The following is a 17,985-nucleotide window of genomic DNA, read 5'->3' on the forward strand; positions in this document are numbered from 1 at the left end:
TCCAGCAGTCAGGAAAGCAAGATTCTTTGAGGCATTTGTTGTAAAGTTGGGAGAGGACTGGAGCAACCTCAGTGGGCATTTTTTTTAATAGCACAGCCGGGATGAGATCAGGTCCATATGCTTTTGAGGTGTCTAGGTTTTTTATAATACCATGTACCTGAGAATGGGTGATTTTCAAATCATCTAGTGTGGCGTCTGTCCACAAGGGAAAATCAGGGAGGGAGTGGTGTGCCGCGTCCAATGTGAAGTTGAGAGGAAAACCAGCTGGCACGCAGGTTAGCCTACTCGGTTACCGTGCAAACAACCTCATGATTGTTTGATAGTGGGGGAATCGTTGACTGCCCATTATTTACTACACTTTTGTAGATTTTCCAAAAGTCACGGGTTCCTAATTTCTGTGCTTTGATGCGTTTTCTGGTGGTTTCAGTGTATTCTGCCTTAGTTGTCACTATTTCTCTCTTACAATTACTTCTAGCTTCTATATACTTCTGTCTGTTTGAACTGGACTTATGGTTAAATCTGCGGTATGAATGCTGCCTTTGAGCAATGGCATCTGCAACATCTGTAAACCATTGGGTAGAGTGGGACTTGCTATAGAATTTCCGTGTGGGAACATGTGCTTCAATTGCAGTTTTGAACCATTCAGTAGCCTCATTTGGACACTTTTCAGCTGGAAGAGAAAAGATATTTCCCCATAGGGCATCTCTGATGAGTTCCCTTATGGCTTCCCAGTCAGCTTTTTTGTAATACCTCATTACTTTGAGCAGTGGGTCTTCAGTTTTGGGTCGATAATTTAGCACGATTTCTACTAGAATCACAGCATGATCAGCATTCCCAAGTGGGCTGTGAGCATTCGTTGTACAATCATCGGGAACTGTGATCAGAAATAGATCTAGCAGTGAGGCATGTTGATCATGCTGATCTGGGAAACGTGTCAGAAATGTAACTGTCTGTGATAGGGAATGAGATATAGAGAAGCTATGTTTTGTGCTACCAACTGCATCTGTGTAGGTAGAGAACCCAAGCCAGTTTCTGTGATGGGCATTAAAGTCAACAAATACATGTACTTGTGTGCTAGTATTGAGGGAGAGTGCTATATCTATGCTGTCAGAGACTGTGTTTATTAGGATACAGTCTTGGGTCGAGGGAGAGCGGTAGAAAAAATACAAGTAACTAATATTATGTTGCATGTTTAGTCTAAAGCACATAAAGGCCTGGTCGTCTGATTCTAGCTTTGTTTCTCTAGTCAGACTCCAAGCCCGTGCATATGTCTGTCTGAGTCCTTACAGAGTGGGAGATAACCAGGCATGTTTAAATTGGACAGAGGGATTGGAGGAGTGTAGGTTAGTTTCACTTAATGCTAAGATATCCGGGGTGTTTACTAAGAGAAATGACTCAACGTCATCTAAGTTAGTTCTAAGCCCACGGATATTCGTAAATGCAAGCTTCAAGAGAGGGGGCTGGTTATATGTATACTAGCAGTTAAGCCTGGGCCCTACATACAGTTCATAACTTTATGTACATATGTATATATATATATATATATATGTATATATATATATATATATATATTAAAAAGCTTAACTCATGTGAAGACAACTGGTAACCTACATTTCAAATTTCAAGTTTTAGTTCCAAAATTGGTGAAGGAGTTTGGTAGAGTCTGCAAAGGTCAGCTCTTTTAACTTTGACCTCTTGGCAGCAATATCTCCTCCCAAAAACTGCTTAAAAAGCTTGCGTCATGTCTGCAAAGGTCAGCTCTTTTAACTTTGACCTCTTGGCAGCAATATCTCCTCCCAAAAACTGCTTAAAAAGCTTGCGTCATGTCCGAATACCTTTTATGTGAAATTTCAAATGTTTAGACCCAAAATTGCTACAGACCGCAATGATAAAATCTTTTGAACTTTGACTCCTGGCAGCCAAATTTTTGTCCAAAAACTGATTAAAAAGCTTCCACTATGTCTGAATACACTTTATGTAAAATTTCAAATGTTTGACCAAAAATTGGTTGAGTAATTCTTTAGAGATCACAGAGGTCATTGTTTTTTTTGTAACTGTGATCCCAATTTTTTATAACTATGACCACTTAACATTTATTGTTTTGGGCTCAAATCAAATTAAAAAGTTTGATCCATGTCCAAGTAACATACATCTAGAATTTCCAGTTTTTAGATACAATATTGGCGGTGGAGTTTGATAGAGTTTTCAAAGGTGAAATCGTTGAACTTTGACCCCTTGACAGACACATTTCTGGCTGAAAAACGATTATAAAGATTTCCCCAAATCTCAATACTCCCTTATGTCAAATCTCGAGACTGAAAATTGACAGAGTAGTTTGGAAGTGAAATGTACACGAACACACACATAATTTCACTTTTATAGATATACTAGCAATTCAACCCGGCTTTGCTCGGGCCCTATGTACTGTTTATAACTTTATGTGCATATATATATATATATATATATTAAAAAGTTTGACTCAAATCAATCTTAAATTTCAGGTGTTTAGATCCAAAATTGATGGAAGAGTTTGGTAGAATCTTTCAACGTAGCAACCAATTTTTCGCCCAAAAACTGATTTAAAAGCTTGCTGCATGTTTTAATGCCCTTTATGTAAAATTTCAAATGTTTATATCCAAAATTGGCTGAATAATTTGCTAGACATAGCAAAGGTCAAAATTTTTAACTTTGACCCCCCTCGGAAGCCAAATTTTTGGCCAAAAACCGATTAAAAAGCTTGCCCTATGTCTGAATAAATTATATGTAAAATTTCAAATGTTTAGACAAAAAATTGGCTGAGTAATTTAAACTTTTAAACTTTGAACTTAATTTTGACCCTTTAACATTTATTGTTTGGGCTCAAATAAAATTTAAAAAGTTTGATCCATGTTCACACATAGAGCGCCAAATTCTCTTATATATATATATATAAAAAAAAATTTAGTTCAATGAATTTAAAAATTTATGACGTGAAATGTTTGAGTTTCAGATCAAAGATTTTTATTATTCTATGTAAGACAAACAAAGAATACATTAGAAATATTTTAACTCCTTTTAAGGAGTTAAAATATTTCTAATGTATTGAACTCTAACAAGGCAGGATGCCCCCCCCTTCCACACGTTACTACTTATAAAAGAACATGCTTGTCCAAGTAGCGAGCTATATCACGTGATGACCGTTTTCTTTTCAAAAAGGAAACGCTGAAGCTTATTTCAACAAAATCAATTCTTACTTGCAGTCACGAAGGACGTATTTAGCAGTTAAGTTATGAATTTATAATATTTTTCTTTTCTAGATGCAAGTGCTAATATTATATTTATTTCAGTTTTTAAAAACTGAAATAAATATAATATTAGCACTTTATCTTTATTTCATTGTTTTATTAATTGTGTAAATAGTTTTCTCATGCAAAGATGTACCGATTCTATCTGGAAAGTTCATTTGATATACAGCATAAATTGATCTGAATATGCTGTTCTCTTACACCCCCCCCCCGTCCACACGTTACTACTTGAACATGCTTGTCCAAGTAGCGAGCTATATCACGTGATTACCGTTTTCTTTTCAAAAAGGAAACGCTGAAGTTTATTTCAAGCAAAATCAATTCTTATTTGCAGTCACGAAGGACGTTTTTAGTAGTTAAGTTATGAATTTGTAATATTTTTCTTTTCTAGATGCAAGTGCTTATATTATATTTATTTCAGTTTTTAATCTTTATATTTATTTCATTGCTTTATTAATTGTGTAAATGGTTTTCTCGTGCAAAAATGTGTCGATTCTATTTGTGGTAGCATATCTAAGACCGTAAGCGACAAAGTTCTCTCCGATTCTCTCTGCTCTGATCTTGAGCAAGTTGTACAGTGGGGAAAGAGGTGGCTTGTTACTTTTAATGCATTTAAAACCAAGCTTTTATCTTTACATCATCAATGCTCTGATCCCTATCTGGCATCAATTGAAATGAATGGCTCTCGTCTTGGGGAGGCCTCAAGTTTTGACAAGCTGCTGTGCTTAACCTTTACTCCTGATCTTAAATGGAACACGTACATTAAATCCGTTGCCAAGGCCATTAGAAAAAATCTTGATAGAAGGATTCCACCATTTTTCAATCCAGTAGATATCTCACTGCTGATGCAATTATCTATATAAGAGCCAGGTACGTCCAAGGATGGAGTACTGTTGCCACACCTGGGCAGAAGCTGCTAGAAAGGACTTATCCTGCCTTGTTAGAGTTCAAAATTTTTTTTTTTTTTACATAGGCATCACCACCTTATCAAGGCCAAGAAGCCACTCAAGGATAAGGGTTAAAGAGTGTACAGTAGAAATTGGACAATATAGTAATCATTAGTAATGAAAATTTGGTAAATTTGATAACTTATATGGAACGGCTCATCAAGAACTTATTTACGTTAGACTTGAACACAACCATATTGTAGTCAGCCGGAAAGCAGGAAAACGGAAGACAATTCCACAGGCGTGCAGTTCTAAGAAAGAAGCTTTGTTCATGGAATCTACGTTTAGGTTTAGGCACAGATAAAGAGTGGGGGGGAATTATTGATAGTGTTTACAGCTAGACGAGTGTTTCTTGTGAAAGTTTGGCGAGGGTGACCATAGATTGAAGCTCAGTCGAACACTTTCCATGAAAATAACGATACATCAGAGACAAACTCGCAACATCTCTTCTTAGAGGTTGCAAGGAGGAGAAAAGGGCATCTCCTATGAGGCTACGAAGTCTATTTTGAACTCTATCAAAGCAGGACAAGTCCTTTCTAGCAGCTCCTGCCCAGATGTAGCAACAGTATTCCATCCTTGGACGTACCTGGCTCTTATATATATAGAGAATAGAATCAGCAGTGAGATATTTACCGGATCGATAGAAAGATCCCACCATTTTTCCAGTGGCCTTGGCAACAGATTTGATGTACGTGTTCCATTTAAGATCAGGAGTAATGGTCAAGCCAAGAAGCTTGTCAAAACTTGAGGCCTCCTGAAGACGAGAGCCATTCATTTCAATTGATGCCAGATGTGGATTAGAATGTTGATGATGTAAAGAGAGAAGCTTGGTTTTAGATGCATTAAAAGTAACCAGCCACTCCTTTCCCCATTGTACTACGTGCTCAAGATCAGAGGAGAGAGAATTGGAGAGAACTTGGTCATTTACTGTCTTAGATGTGCTACCATAAATGGTAGTGTCGTCAGCATAAATGTCTACAAATGATGTAAGGATGTGATTTGGAAGATCATTAATGTAGATCAGGAAAAGAGTTGGGCCCAGGATGGACCCCTGAGGGACACCGGCATTAATACTGTGAGCTTCTGATTTTTGCCCATCAACTACTACTCTTATGAACCTATCAGAAAGAAATGATTTAATAATTGAGAAGACTTTTCCAGCTATACCATAGCTAGCGATCTTATGAAGTAAACCTTTATGCCATACCCTATCAAAGGCTTTAGATATGTCAAGAGCAATTGCCCTAGAAAGATTGCCACCGTCGAGAGATTTGCTAATCCTATGCGATATAACTGTAAGCACATCTGCTGTAGATCTAGCAGAACGGAAACCATATTGAGTGTCACCAAGAAGGTTATTTTTGTTGAGATGGTTGATTACTTCTGTATTTAACACAGATTCTAGCAACTTACTCATGACGCGCAGGAGACTTATTGGCCTGTACTGAGAGGGGAATGAGCGATCACCTGAATTCTTAAATACAGGGCATACTGATGAGATTTTCCAGGGAGATGGGAAACTATTCTCCTTAAGACAACGTTTAAACAGTTTTGTAAGTATGGGCGCTACTTCAGGTTGAAGTTTTTTGAGTACTATAATTGGAATACCGTCAGGGCCAGTTGCTTTACTGGAATCAAGGTTTTTGATTAGCTTGGCAACATCACGTACAGATATACGTATATCACATAGCGTGTTTTCTGATACAGGAGGAAATATTGAGGGTTGGCGGCCTTGGTCGCAAAGGGCAGAATTAGCTGCAAAGTTCTTGATAAAGAGTTTGGCTTTGTCTGATGCTGACGAGATTACCTCAGGTCCATTGATAATAGTTGGGATGGAGCACACGCTTCTGTTCAGGATTCTGTTTGCTATTTGACAAAACTGGTGGGAACCAAGCCGCTGCTCAGCTACTTTGGACTTAACAGATTGAGCATACAACTCTCTTGCGTTCTTTATTACTTTCTTACAATGGTTGCTGGCAGTCCTGAAAGCGGCTTTAGTTTCCATACATCTATTACGTTTGAAACAGTGGAAAAAGTGATTTCTGTGCGCAATGGCAGCAGCACATTCTAGAGAGAACCATGGCTGGCTGTTAGGTTTTTGCTGAAACTTTTTAGAGGGTATGAAACGGTCAATACCTACAATTAACCATTCAGTCAGGTCTAATACTATAGAGGACACATCCTTTTTAAACATGGAATGCAGAGGTAGATCAGATATAAATGTACGGAAGCTATCCCAGTCAGCCTTAGTGTATCGATATAATGTACGATGGAGAGGTACGTCTGGGGACTTATTACATTTCATTTTTATCTTAATTGATACAACAGAGTGGTCGGAAGATCCAAGAGGCGACAGAACAGAAACTGGACATAGTTCAGGGCAAGTTGTGAGAAAAAGGTCTAGTAGGCTCGCATACTGGCCGTCATTGTCGGGCACACGGGTGGGTTCCTGAACAATCTGAGTGAGGTCATAGGCAATGGAGAAATCATGACAGAACCTCCCCTCATCATTGGTCTTGTTTGAGTGGGTCAACCATTCGACGTTGTGAACATTGAAGTCTACACATACGTGAATGTTAGCTGAAGGATAAGCAGATAGGACTTGGTCAATTTTCTCAGATATGCTTTGAAAGATAGTAACTCCGCTGTTGTGGGGGCGATAGAGAGTAAATATAAATGCAGTAGTGTGAGCTAAAGCAACCCGGAAGCACATATAGGGTAAGTTAGGATCTTCCCTGGAGATGTCCCTACCACATGGAAAGCTATCTTTAATATAGGCACATATTCCATGCCCATGGCGATCTTGGGGGTCAGATTTAGAAGTTAGAGTATCCTATAATTGCAAACTCTTCTAGGGAAATAGCCTGTCCAATGCCAGTTTCACTTAAAAATAAAAGGTCAGGTTTAGTCTCCTGTAATTGGGTTTCAACCTCTGGAAGGTTAGAACGTAGACCCCTGATGTTGGAGAAGGAGACATGGTAGTAGGGGTCTACATTGGAAGTTGGAGAACCGGGTTTAATCGTGTATAGACTTCGTAGCCTCCTAGGGGATGTCCTTTTCTCTTCCCTGCAACCTCTTTCCCACGGAAGAGATGTTGTGAGTTTGTCTCTGCTTTATCTTTATTTTCATGGCAGGTATTCGACTGAGCTCTAATCTATGGTTCCCCCTCGCCAAACTTTCACAAGAAACACCCGTTTAGCAGAAAACACTATCAATAATTACCCCCACTCTTTATCTGTGCCAAAACCAAAACGTAGATTCCATTAACAAAGCTTCTTTCTTAGAACTGCACGCCTGTGGAATTGTCTTCCGTTTTCCTGCTTTCCAGTTGACTACAATATGGTTGTCTTCAAGTCTAACGTAAACAAGTTTTTGATGAGCCGTTCCATATAAGTTTACAAATTGACCGAATTTCTATTACTAACGATTACTATATTGTCCAATTTCTACTATACACTCTTTAATCCTTATCCTCGAGTGGTCTCTTGGCCTTGATAAGTGGTGATTCCTATGTAAAAAAAAAAAAATTAATTAAAAAATGCGCATTACTGTACGTTTCACTGAAAAAAAAATAGAAGCATTATTGCATTACGTGACGTCATATTGCTATATTGCATCTCAGCTCGATGTTCGTGATTTTAGTCGCTCATGAAAAGACAGATACTACAACCAAAAATAAAATGTCAAACTTATTATTAGCCGATGTTGGTTTACATTTAAAATACGCAAAATAAGTTTCTATTGTGTTTCATAGCAAATTAATATATATATATATATATATATATATATATATATATATATATATATATATATATATATATATATATATACAATATTTATTATGACACTATATATACATATTTCAAGGTCGTACCATTGGTTTCGATACACCGAAAACAGTAATAATATACTGTGGAAAATCGGTATAATCTCTTCGGCGACAAAGAAAAATCTGAAACTAATGCAAAATGAACGAACATAGAAGAAACGCTAGACGAGCGTTTAAGACTCAGAATTTCATATTTAAAAAAATATCGTTTTAAAACTGACGTTAATAGATTATTATAGAAGAAAGAAAGGAAGAATGTGTGTGTGTGTGTGTGTGTGTGTGTGTGTGTGTGCATGCGTGCGTGCATAGCGGGGAAGGGGGTGCGATGGAAAACTCTCTAAAAAATATAAAGGTCCTGTTAAAGCCATATTAATAAATAAAAGTAGGACAATTAACGGTAATAAATGATGAGAAAGGCATGAATATATTAATATGATTTATAAAATTTTTTTAAATATTTAAATTAATTAAATTAATTAAATTAAATAAAATAAGGATAAAGATAAATAAGGTAAATTTAATAAATAAATAAAAAATAAGAACTTTAAAAGAATTTTAAATTTATTTAAAAAATATTAATATTTTAATTATGAGAGAATAATAGTGAATGGAGAAATTTAAGATAATTAAAATAATTAAAAGAAATTAATAAATATTAAAAGACTATACAACTATCAGATGCGAAGGTTGTGGGGGGGGGGAAGGGGAATAGTTTCTCTATAAAGGTTATCCTTATTATTGGGGGGGGTTATATGGTAGAGTTAAGGATATTAGGTGGTGAGAAAGGTTGAGATATGAGTAGAAGAGAGTTGGTTTGGAGATTAGAATGAGAGGTGAATGTGGAATTTAGGTGTCTATACGTGAATAGGGTGTCTTTGTGTAAATAGGGTGTGTGATAGTAAGGAGGTAAGGTGGCGAGGAATGTTGAGGTATGATTAGAAGAGAGATGGTTTGGGGTTTAGAGTGAGAGGTGAATGTGGTATTTAGGTGTCTATGTGTGAATTAGGAGTCTTTGTGTAAATGGAGTGTGAATCGGTTAAGTTATGCTGTTGTTAGGCCATTTGGCGAGGAGGAATTTTCTTTTGTGGGGACATTGTCTGAAGATTTCGTTTTTAATATTCATACAGGCTATGGATGGGTTATTGATAGCCTGAAGGATCCTAAATTTTTCAGTAGTGCAAAGTGAGCAGGTCTTGGAGGTTGGGTCGTAAGATTTTTTAATATCCATGATTGACCATTTTATTTTATATGGAGTATTAGATTCTTTAAGCGACCAAATCTTGGTGGCTAAAGATGTGTCAAATTTCTTTTGGGGATATTTGAAAGTGGAGTTATGTGCATACAGCCTCTGCTTGAAGGTACCCTGAGTCATTCCAATGTAGATTTCTTCTTTACCTGGGTTATTTTCAGGAATGACTTTGGCCTGGTAAACGATAGATTTGATTGTGCAGCCTCCCCCCAGAGGACAGGTATCTCCTCCCCTGCATGAGCAGCGAGGGTTAGGGGGGTTAATAGGGATTGGGGGTTTAGATGTCAGGATAGAGCCGACTGAGGGAGAGCAGGAATAGCTAGTTTTGATGGTGTTTCTATTAAAGATTTTATGGAGTTTGTTTGTGGGTGGAAAATGCTTATCTATTAGAAGAAGGAATTGTCTACCTATATTATACCTGACGTTGAGGGAGAACGGAGGGGTGAACCAAATTATGTTCCTGGATCTGTTGGGTCTGTGCTCTCTTTATTCTCCACTCCCTACAGAACAAGTTCCCCAACCATGAATTTGGCCTATACCGAGATGATGGTTTATGTCTTTCACGCAACTGCAATGGTCAAAACCTAGACAGGTTCAGAAAACAATTGACCACATTCCTTAAAGAACTTGGGTTTAATATCACCATTGACACCAACCTTACTAGTGTGGATTTCTTAGATGTTACATTGGACCTGCCCAGCAATTCTACCAGACCCTACCACAAACCTACTGAACAGCTTAAGTACATTAATACGCAATCATGCCATCCACCTCGTGTTTTCAAGAACCTTGTCCCCAGCATCAGCAGAAGAATCTCCAACCTTTCATCCAGCAGAGAGATTTTCCAACAAGCTGCGCCATATTATAACAGAGCGCTCCGAGAAAGTGGATACCAGGAAGATATTTCATATATGCCCAATCCACCCACCAGACAGCGCAGACCCAACAGATCCAGGAACATAATTTGGTTCACCCCTCCGTTCTCCCTCAACGTCAGGTATAATATAGGTAGACAATTCCTTCTTCTAATAGATAAGCATTTTCCACCCACAAACAAACTCCATAAAATCTTTAATAGAAACACCATCAAAACTAGCTATTCCTGCTCTCCCTCAGTCGGCTCTATCCTGACATCTAAACTCCCAATCCCTATTAACCCCCCTAACCCTCGCTGCTCATGCAGGGGAGGAGATACCTGTCCTCTGGGGGGAGGCTGCACAATCAAATCTATCGTTTACCAGGCCAAAGTCATTCCTGAAAATAACCCAGGTAAAGAAGAAATCTACATTGGAATGACTCAGGGTACCTTCAAGCAGAGGCTGTATGCACATAACTCCACTTTCAAATATCCCCAAAAGAAATTTGACACATCTTTAGCCACCAAGATTTGGTCGCTTAAAGAATCTAATACTCCATATAAAATAAAATGGTCAATCATGGATATTAAAAAATCTTACGACCCAACCTCCAAGACCTGCTCACTTTGCACTACTGAAAAATTTAGGATCCTTCAGGCTATCAATAACCCATCCATAGCCTGTATGAATATTAAAAACGAAATCTTCAGACAATGTCCCCACAAAAGAAAATTCCTCCTCGCCAAATGGCCTAACAACAGCATAACTTAACCGATTCACACTCCATTTACACAAAGACTCCTAATTCACACATAGACACCTAAATACCACATTCACCTCTCACTCTAAACCTCAAACCATCTCTCTTCTAATCATACCTCAACATTCCTCGCCACCTTACCTCCTTACTATCACACACCCTATTTACACAAAGACACCCTATTCACGTATAGACACCTAAATTCCACATTCACCTCTCATTCTAATCTCCAAACCAACTCTCTTCTACTCATATCTCAACCTTTCTCACCACCTAATATCCTTAACTCTACCATATAACCCCCCCCCCAATAATAAGGATAACCTTTATAGAGAAACTATTCCCCTTCCCCCCCCCACAACCTTCGCATCTGATAGTTGTATAGTCTTTTAATATTTATTAATTTCCTTTAATTATTTTAATTATCTTAAATTTCTCCATTCACTATTATTCTCTCATAATTAAAATATTAATATTTTTTAAATAAATTTAAAATTCTTTTAAAGTTCTTATTTTTTATTTATTTATTAAATTTACCTTATTTATCTTTATCCTTATTTTATTTAATTTAATTAATTTAATTAATTTAAATATTTAAAAAAATTTTATAAATCATATTAATATATTCATGCCTTTCTCATCATTTATTACCGTTAATTGTCCTACTTTTATTTATTAATATGGCTTTAACAGGACCTTTATATTTTTTAGAGAGTTTTCCATCGCACCCCCTTCCCCGCTATGCACGCACGCATGCACACACACACACACACACACACACACACACACACACACACACACACACACACATTCTTCCTTTCTTTCTTCTATAATAATCTATTAACGTCAGTTTTAAAACGATATTTTTTTAAATATGAAATTCTGAGTCTTAAACGCTCGTCTAGCGTTTCTTCTATGTTCGTTCATTTTGCATTAGTTTCAGATTTTTCTTTGTCGCCGAAGAGATTATACCGATTTTCCACAGTATATTATTACTGTTTTCGGTGTATCGAAACCAATGGTACGACCTTGAAATATGTATATATAGTGTCATAATAAATATTGTATCTTCAGCTCTCACATCTACGATTGAGCACTTTATTGGATTTTTTTCATCACCCCTGGACACGCTATATATATATATATATATATATATATATATATATATATATATATATATATATATATATATATATATATATATATTATATAACATTATTGCATCAGATGACGTCATACAGCAGTTGTTTATCTTGGTCACTTGTGGATAGAACAGCGACACTTTAAGTGAAATTAAAACTTATAACTTCTAGCGCATCGCAACCTGTTGGGAAATCGCATTTTAGGCCGATATTGGATTACACCTGAAATACGGAAAATATAGCATTTGATTGCAAAAGAAAGAAAAAGCGAAACATTATTGTACCACGTGATGTCATACTGTTTTATCGACTTGATACCACATAACATCGTTCAGTAAAACTCTACCTTTCCAAAGCGATGAGCTCATTCATCTATGAATCAGTCCATTTTTAAAACTAGATAATCGCAAAGGAGGCACAAAGAGCATTTTATAAACGAAAAAAAAACTCACTGCAACGAAGAAAGGGTGGCCTTCTAAAAGACACTTCACACAACACGTACGACTCACTATGACACTTGCCACTGCTTCAATCAAATACATTTTCGGACTGAAGACTGACATTATCCAAAATATATTTTACCATGATGAATCAACGGTGGTGTATGCGTGCGGCCGACATTGCATCTTACTTCACACCGAGAACAAATCGCAAAAATATATTACACCGTCTGAAAAGGGGTTAGATATTACTGCTATGGCTATGAGCCCGAATCGCTCCTACCTGGCAGTAGCGCTGAAAAGTGCACGACCGTTTGTTAGTGTTTTTAATTTGTCCACCTTGCGGCGACAGAAGTCACTAAATACTAACGACGCTACAGCTGACACGATTGTGAGCTTGTCTTTTTCGTGTGACTCTCGTTGTCTTGCGGCCCTAACTGGCGATCCAGGCTGGATGATATTCTGTTGGAATTGGGAGAAATCAGAGATTTTCGTTACTACCAAGGTGATACACCCGGGGCCTTTGTATAGCTTGATCTTCAACCCGAGCGATTCTACTAGCATGTGTGTTGTTGGAAATGGAATTTTACGATCGTTCCGCTTTGCTGCTGGGTTACTAAAACCAATGAACTTCCCAACGATTGAGACGCAAGACTTTACATGTTTTTGTTGGGTCTCAGACGAAAAACTTCTTATTGGAACGTCAACCGGCATGATTCTCTATGTTGAGGGTCAATATTTGAAAAGAGAGATTAATCTTGATGTCGACGACAAAGTTACTGCTGTTGCAAGTTTTTCGGAAGGTTTTGTTTGCGCCTGTGGACCTGGCTTAGTACACTTCTTTGACCGTATTGCTGATAATCGCAAATTCTATAAAAAGAATAGACAGGCTCCTTTGTATGGAGAATTGAATGACCTCAGCAAGCTCCAACAACAAGTGGTTAAAGGAATGGTCGTAAGTCCATCTGAAGAATTTTTGGTTGTGACCACTGATATGAATCAGGTATATTGGACTCCGATTAATACAGAATTCCATAATAGACAAATGTATCATAAGACTAGGTTCGATCTCCTTACTCCTGGTTCTCATTTCGCACCGATTACTGGACTTAGTGTTTCCGTATGGAAGCCCCTAATAGCAACCGCTTCCGAAGATTCTTTTATAAGGATATGGAATTTTGACAATTTTACGTTGGAGCTAGAAACAGAATTTGTTGCTGCAGTGCACAGCATTTCTATCCACCCGATGGGTTTCTTTCTTTTAGCCGGGTTGACCGATAGACTTTATTTTATGTACATTCTAAAAGATGACCTGAAAAAGGTCAAGGATTTTCCGATACCTGAATGCCAGGTGTGTAATTTTAGCCGTGGGGGTCATCTATTCGCTGCCACCAAGGGAAAGGTGGTGCAAATTTATTCTTCCGTCACTTTTGATCTGATTATGAACCTAAAGGGCCACGATGGCAAGGTGAAGACTGTCATCTGGAACGTGGACGACAGTCGAGTGCTTACCTGCGGTTTAGATGGTGCTGTCTACGACTGGGATTATAAGAGTGGACGTCGGATCGACGAGTGTGTATTGACCACTTGTCCTTATACTGACATCACCACGCATCTGACCAAAAAGTATATATACGCTGTCGGTTCGGATAAAACCCTAAAAGAGATTCTGGAATCGGAAGTGAAACGGACGATTCCTCAGGATGATAAACTGCTCACTTCTATCGCCATGTCGCGTTCATCCACGATGCTTTTTGCGGGAACAAATACTGGTTACCTGCTGACTTTTAAGTATCCAGTTTTTAATGAGACGGTTAGCTATGTTGGTCACAGTAAAGAAATATCAAGGATGGTCTTAACGGACGACAATCTGCATTTGATCACTGTTTCTAAAGATGCCAGTATTATTGTTTGGAGTGTAACCGAGAAGGACAGTTTGGGTGTAAAGGGAGAAAAACGTGTCGATTGGTCGGAGGAGATATTGAGCAGTAAATCGGACTTAGGAGAGAACAAAATGCTTTCAGAGCTGAGGAACTGTCTCGAAGATTTAGATACGGAAAACAAAGGCATGCTGCAGGATAAACAAATTTGCCAAAAACAGATGTCGGATATGAAGAAAGAATATACTGAACAGATTCTGGAGTGGGAGAATAAATATAGAACTTTAGAGGAGAAGATCTCATGGCAGAATGATAGTCATATGAAGGAGCTCGATGAGATAAGAGAAAGACACGACCATGAACTGCAACGGATAGAATCTAACAGATCCGAAAAGCTCTTGTGTGAGAACAAGACATACGAAAAGATAAAAAATGATATGTTAACTATGAAGGAACATTATGAAGAAAATATAAGTAAGATGGAAGAGAGGGTGAAAATGGAAAAACATGAACTAACCGAGCAATTTCAAGAGAAACTGAACGATCTCTCCAAAAAAGTATGCGACTCTGAAAAGGAAAACAAATTCCTGAAAAAAGAACATGAGGAAATAATCAGACAAAATGAGATGGACTTCGATACGATGATGACACGAATGAAAACCCGATACGAACAAGAGCTACACGAAGTAAGGACGGACAACACTAAAAAGCAGAGAGAGATCACATTCTTAAACAACCGGCTGGAGGCGTCTTCGAGAGATTTAAAAATTAGTGAGGACGAGAAACGGAGGTGCCTGTCGGATAAATCACAGCTAAACACCATCATTAACAGCCAAGAGAAAGATATCCATTATTTTAGAACAGAACTGGAGAGAGAGAAACGCACTCACCATGAAGAACAAACTGAGTTCTATATGTTGAAAATCAAGCAACTTGAACTGGAAAAGTTGAAAGGGGATGTTGAGTTCGATAACATCAATGAGTTTAAGCAGCTGCAAGAAAATCTAAAAATTGACTCTATGAACATGAAACGACAGATTAAGGAGATGAAGGATGAACGGGATAACTATGCTAAGCAGTTTGCCGACATGAAACTGGCAGCCGACAGTTTGCGAATGAAGCTAGTCGCTGCCAATACTCAGCTAAACAAAGAAAGATCCATCCTTAAAAAGAAAACGGCCATTTTAAACCGCTTCCAACGGGAATTTGACCATTGCTGGTCTTGCATTCACAACCCGAAAAAGCTCAAGAGCTGCGTTCAGAACTTCCATCAGAAGTACATGAGCGGTTACAAGGACACAATCGATAGTACTGAAACAATGGTACGAAAATTGGAAGAAACTATCGACAGACTGCGTAGCTTACTGAGGAAAAAAGATAAACTTTTGTACACTGAGAAAGAGAAGAACAGAGGATTATAAATTACGAGCTGTTCCAACTCAACATTGCACGAGACTTGGTTGAACAAAAAATATTTTTTTATTTCGTTTCACTTTATATTCTTTTCTATGTTTGGTATGTGTGGGGACCATATTTGAAAGTGCTACTCAAAGTTTTTTGATGGGTGGAGGTTAAGGAAGATGAAAAGTAGGTTAATACCGCGATTTAAAAGTAAAAATAAACATTAAATAACATTTTATGTATGCACACAGAGATTGATCCGGTCGCTGAATTGAATGGTCGCGTCTGATCAATTTCGTTATAATTTATTAAAAACATCACCTGTAAGTGAGAGAAATCACTTCTAAGAAATGGAGGGGGTTTAATCGAATAAGATTTCTTCCAGATTTCCAATGTTGTCATTGGTAGCAGAAACCGAACTATGAGCAATATATATATATGTGGGAGAAGATAGCCGGTACTTGGAAATCAAGCAGATGAAGGCAGGAGAGAGAAAGAGTGTCAGTAGAATAATGTGTCCAATAGTCTGGGCGAGAAAAAAAGAGCAAGATAAATATTAAAACAAAAAATAATTTCTTTGGCTAGAGTGTGAACATCGTACGTTACATTTACCACATATTTTATGTTGACAGTCACCCATAGTCTACCCTTCACTCCTCTCTTTCTTGTCTGCACATGACTTTATAAAGATATAGACAAATAGGAAGCAGCAGAAAGCACATCTTTGTCTCGATATGCTTGTAATATAACCGTGGGCCAGAGAATATAACTTAGTGTGTCCATGCTGTGAGAAAGTCTCTTGAAAGGGTTATTACGTCCTTAGCATGACACTACGAGATTTAAGCAATAGGCACTCCATTTCAATTAAAGTTAATTTGTCGTTAGACTGACGATTCTTTGGTCGGATTTTCGCGCCATTAATTCTCTCCAGAGAATTAAATATTTGGGTTAATACCATAAGCTGAAATTGAATGCTTAACCTGTAACTTAATCCCTGACCGTTTTTGAAACGACAATGGCATATAACCGTAAATCACACAAACAAGTATGAATGGGGTATAAATCTTATGTTTTAGCAAAGGAAGAAAATGAAGGATATGTACAGATGAGCATGCGTAATAAAATTGAAATGAATGAAACAGTTAAAGAATAGCAGGGTCACCAGTTAGCAGGTGCTCTCTGTTATACTTCGCTGGTGGCCGATCCTCAAATGTGTTTTTAAATATATTTAATTTCAAAAAAATCAACCTTTGCCATTTCTCGATTTATACACTCGTTGGCGATAATAAAACACACACAGCTGGTTATAAAAATATTTCGTTTATTCAAAATATAATCTTTCGGTTTTCGATGATAGTTTAACAAGTCTAATGGCGTGCGTGGCGGAGGGGTGTAAAGGAAAATGTGTTGCTCGCACCCTCTCGTGTCGCTCTCTCGACTCCTCTCTGTCTGTCTGTCTGTCTGTCTCTCTCTCTCTCTCTCTCTCTCTCTCTGTATATCGTTTTATTGGCCCAGACGACGTCAACATTCCAACGTGTATTGTTGAAATGTGGGCCAAACTCGCTGACTGGGCATTTTACGTCCTAGAAGTTGACACCCTTTGACATCTTCCGGGCCTTGCATGCAGATTTGTGACCGACTTTTGTTTGACATCACTCTGTGGGGATCTGAAATATTCAATGCTTCCCCTTCTTATTAAAAAAATATTTTATATATATTTGTTTCATTTTACACGTACCCATCCTATCACGGAATTGTAAAGTTGAATGTAATAATCAAAGAGGAAAGCGCCCCCGTGTGTGTGTGTCGTGCGGTCATACAACTTACCTTCAGATGGGATTTGAGAGAAAGAGAAATTAAAGATGGCAGCCATGGATTTATAAGGTGTAGTCTCGTGGAATCTCACGAGATCTCATTTTCCATTGCACATGTATGCAAATAGAATGGGGTCAGTTTTCTGATAAAATGTCTGTTGGCAGAGGCAGTTGAGAGAGATGTGCTGGAAGTTGAGAGAGAAAGAAATTCTACCTGGACTTTTGCGTATTGTATTTGGTTTATTTTGTTTTGCTGTTTACCAGCCCATTTAACGTCAGAATACAACATTACAATTGAATTTACAAAAGAGAAAGAAAAAATGTATATCTTTGTTACACAATAGTTATTAATGAAATAATGTCTCTTAGTCTGCTGTACACA

General features: G+C 37.7%; 1 protein-coding gene across 1 annotated transcript; it reads left to right on the forward strand.

Moving 5' to 3' along the window:
* Positions 1-12,578: 12,578 nt before the first annotated feature.
* On the forward strand, positions 12,579-15,809 carry LOC145259637 (cilia- and flagella-associated protein 57-like). Its single transcript, XM_080117292.1, has one exon. It carries the CDS (start codon positions 12,579-12,581, stop codon positions 15,807-15,809), a length of 3,231 nt encoding a protein of 1,076 aa, XP_079973418.1.
* Positions 15,810-17,985: the final 2,176 nt, after the last annotated feature.

Source organism: Euprymna scolopes, chromosome 35 (genome assembly GCF_053919585.1).
Source record: "Euprymna scolopes isolate OS-2025 chromosome 35, ASM5391958v1, whole genome shotgun sequence".
NCBI lineage: Eukaryota > Metazoa > Mollusca > Cephalopoda > Sepiida > Sepiolidae > Euprymna > Euprymna scolopes.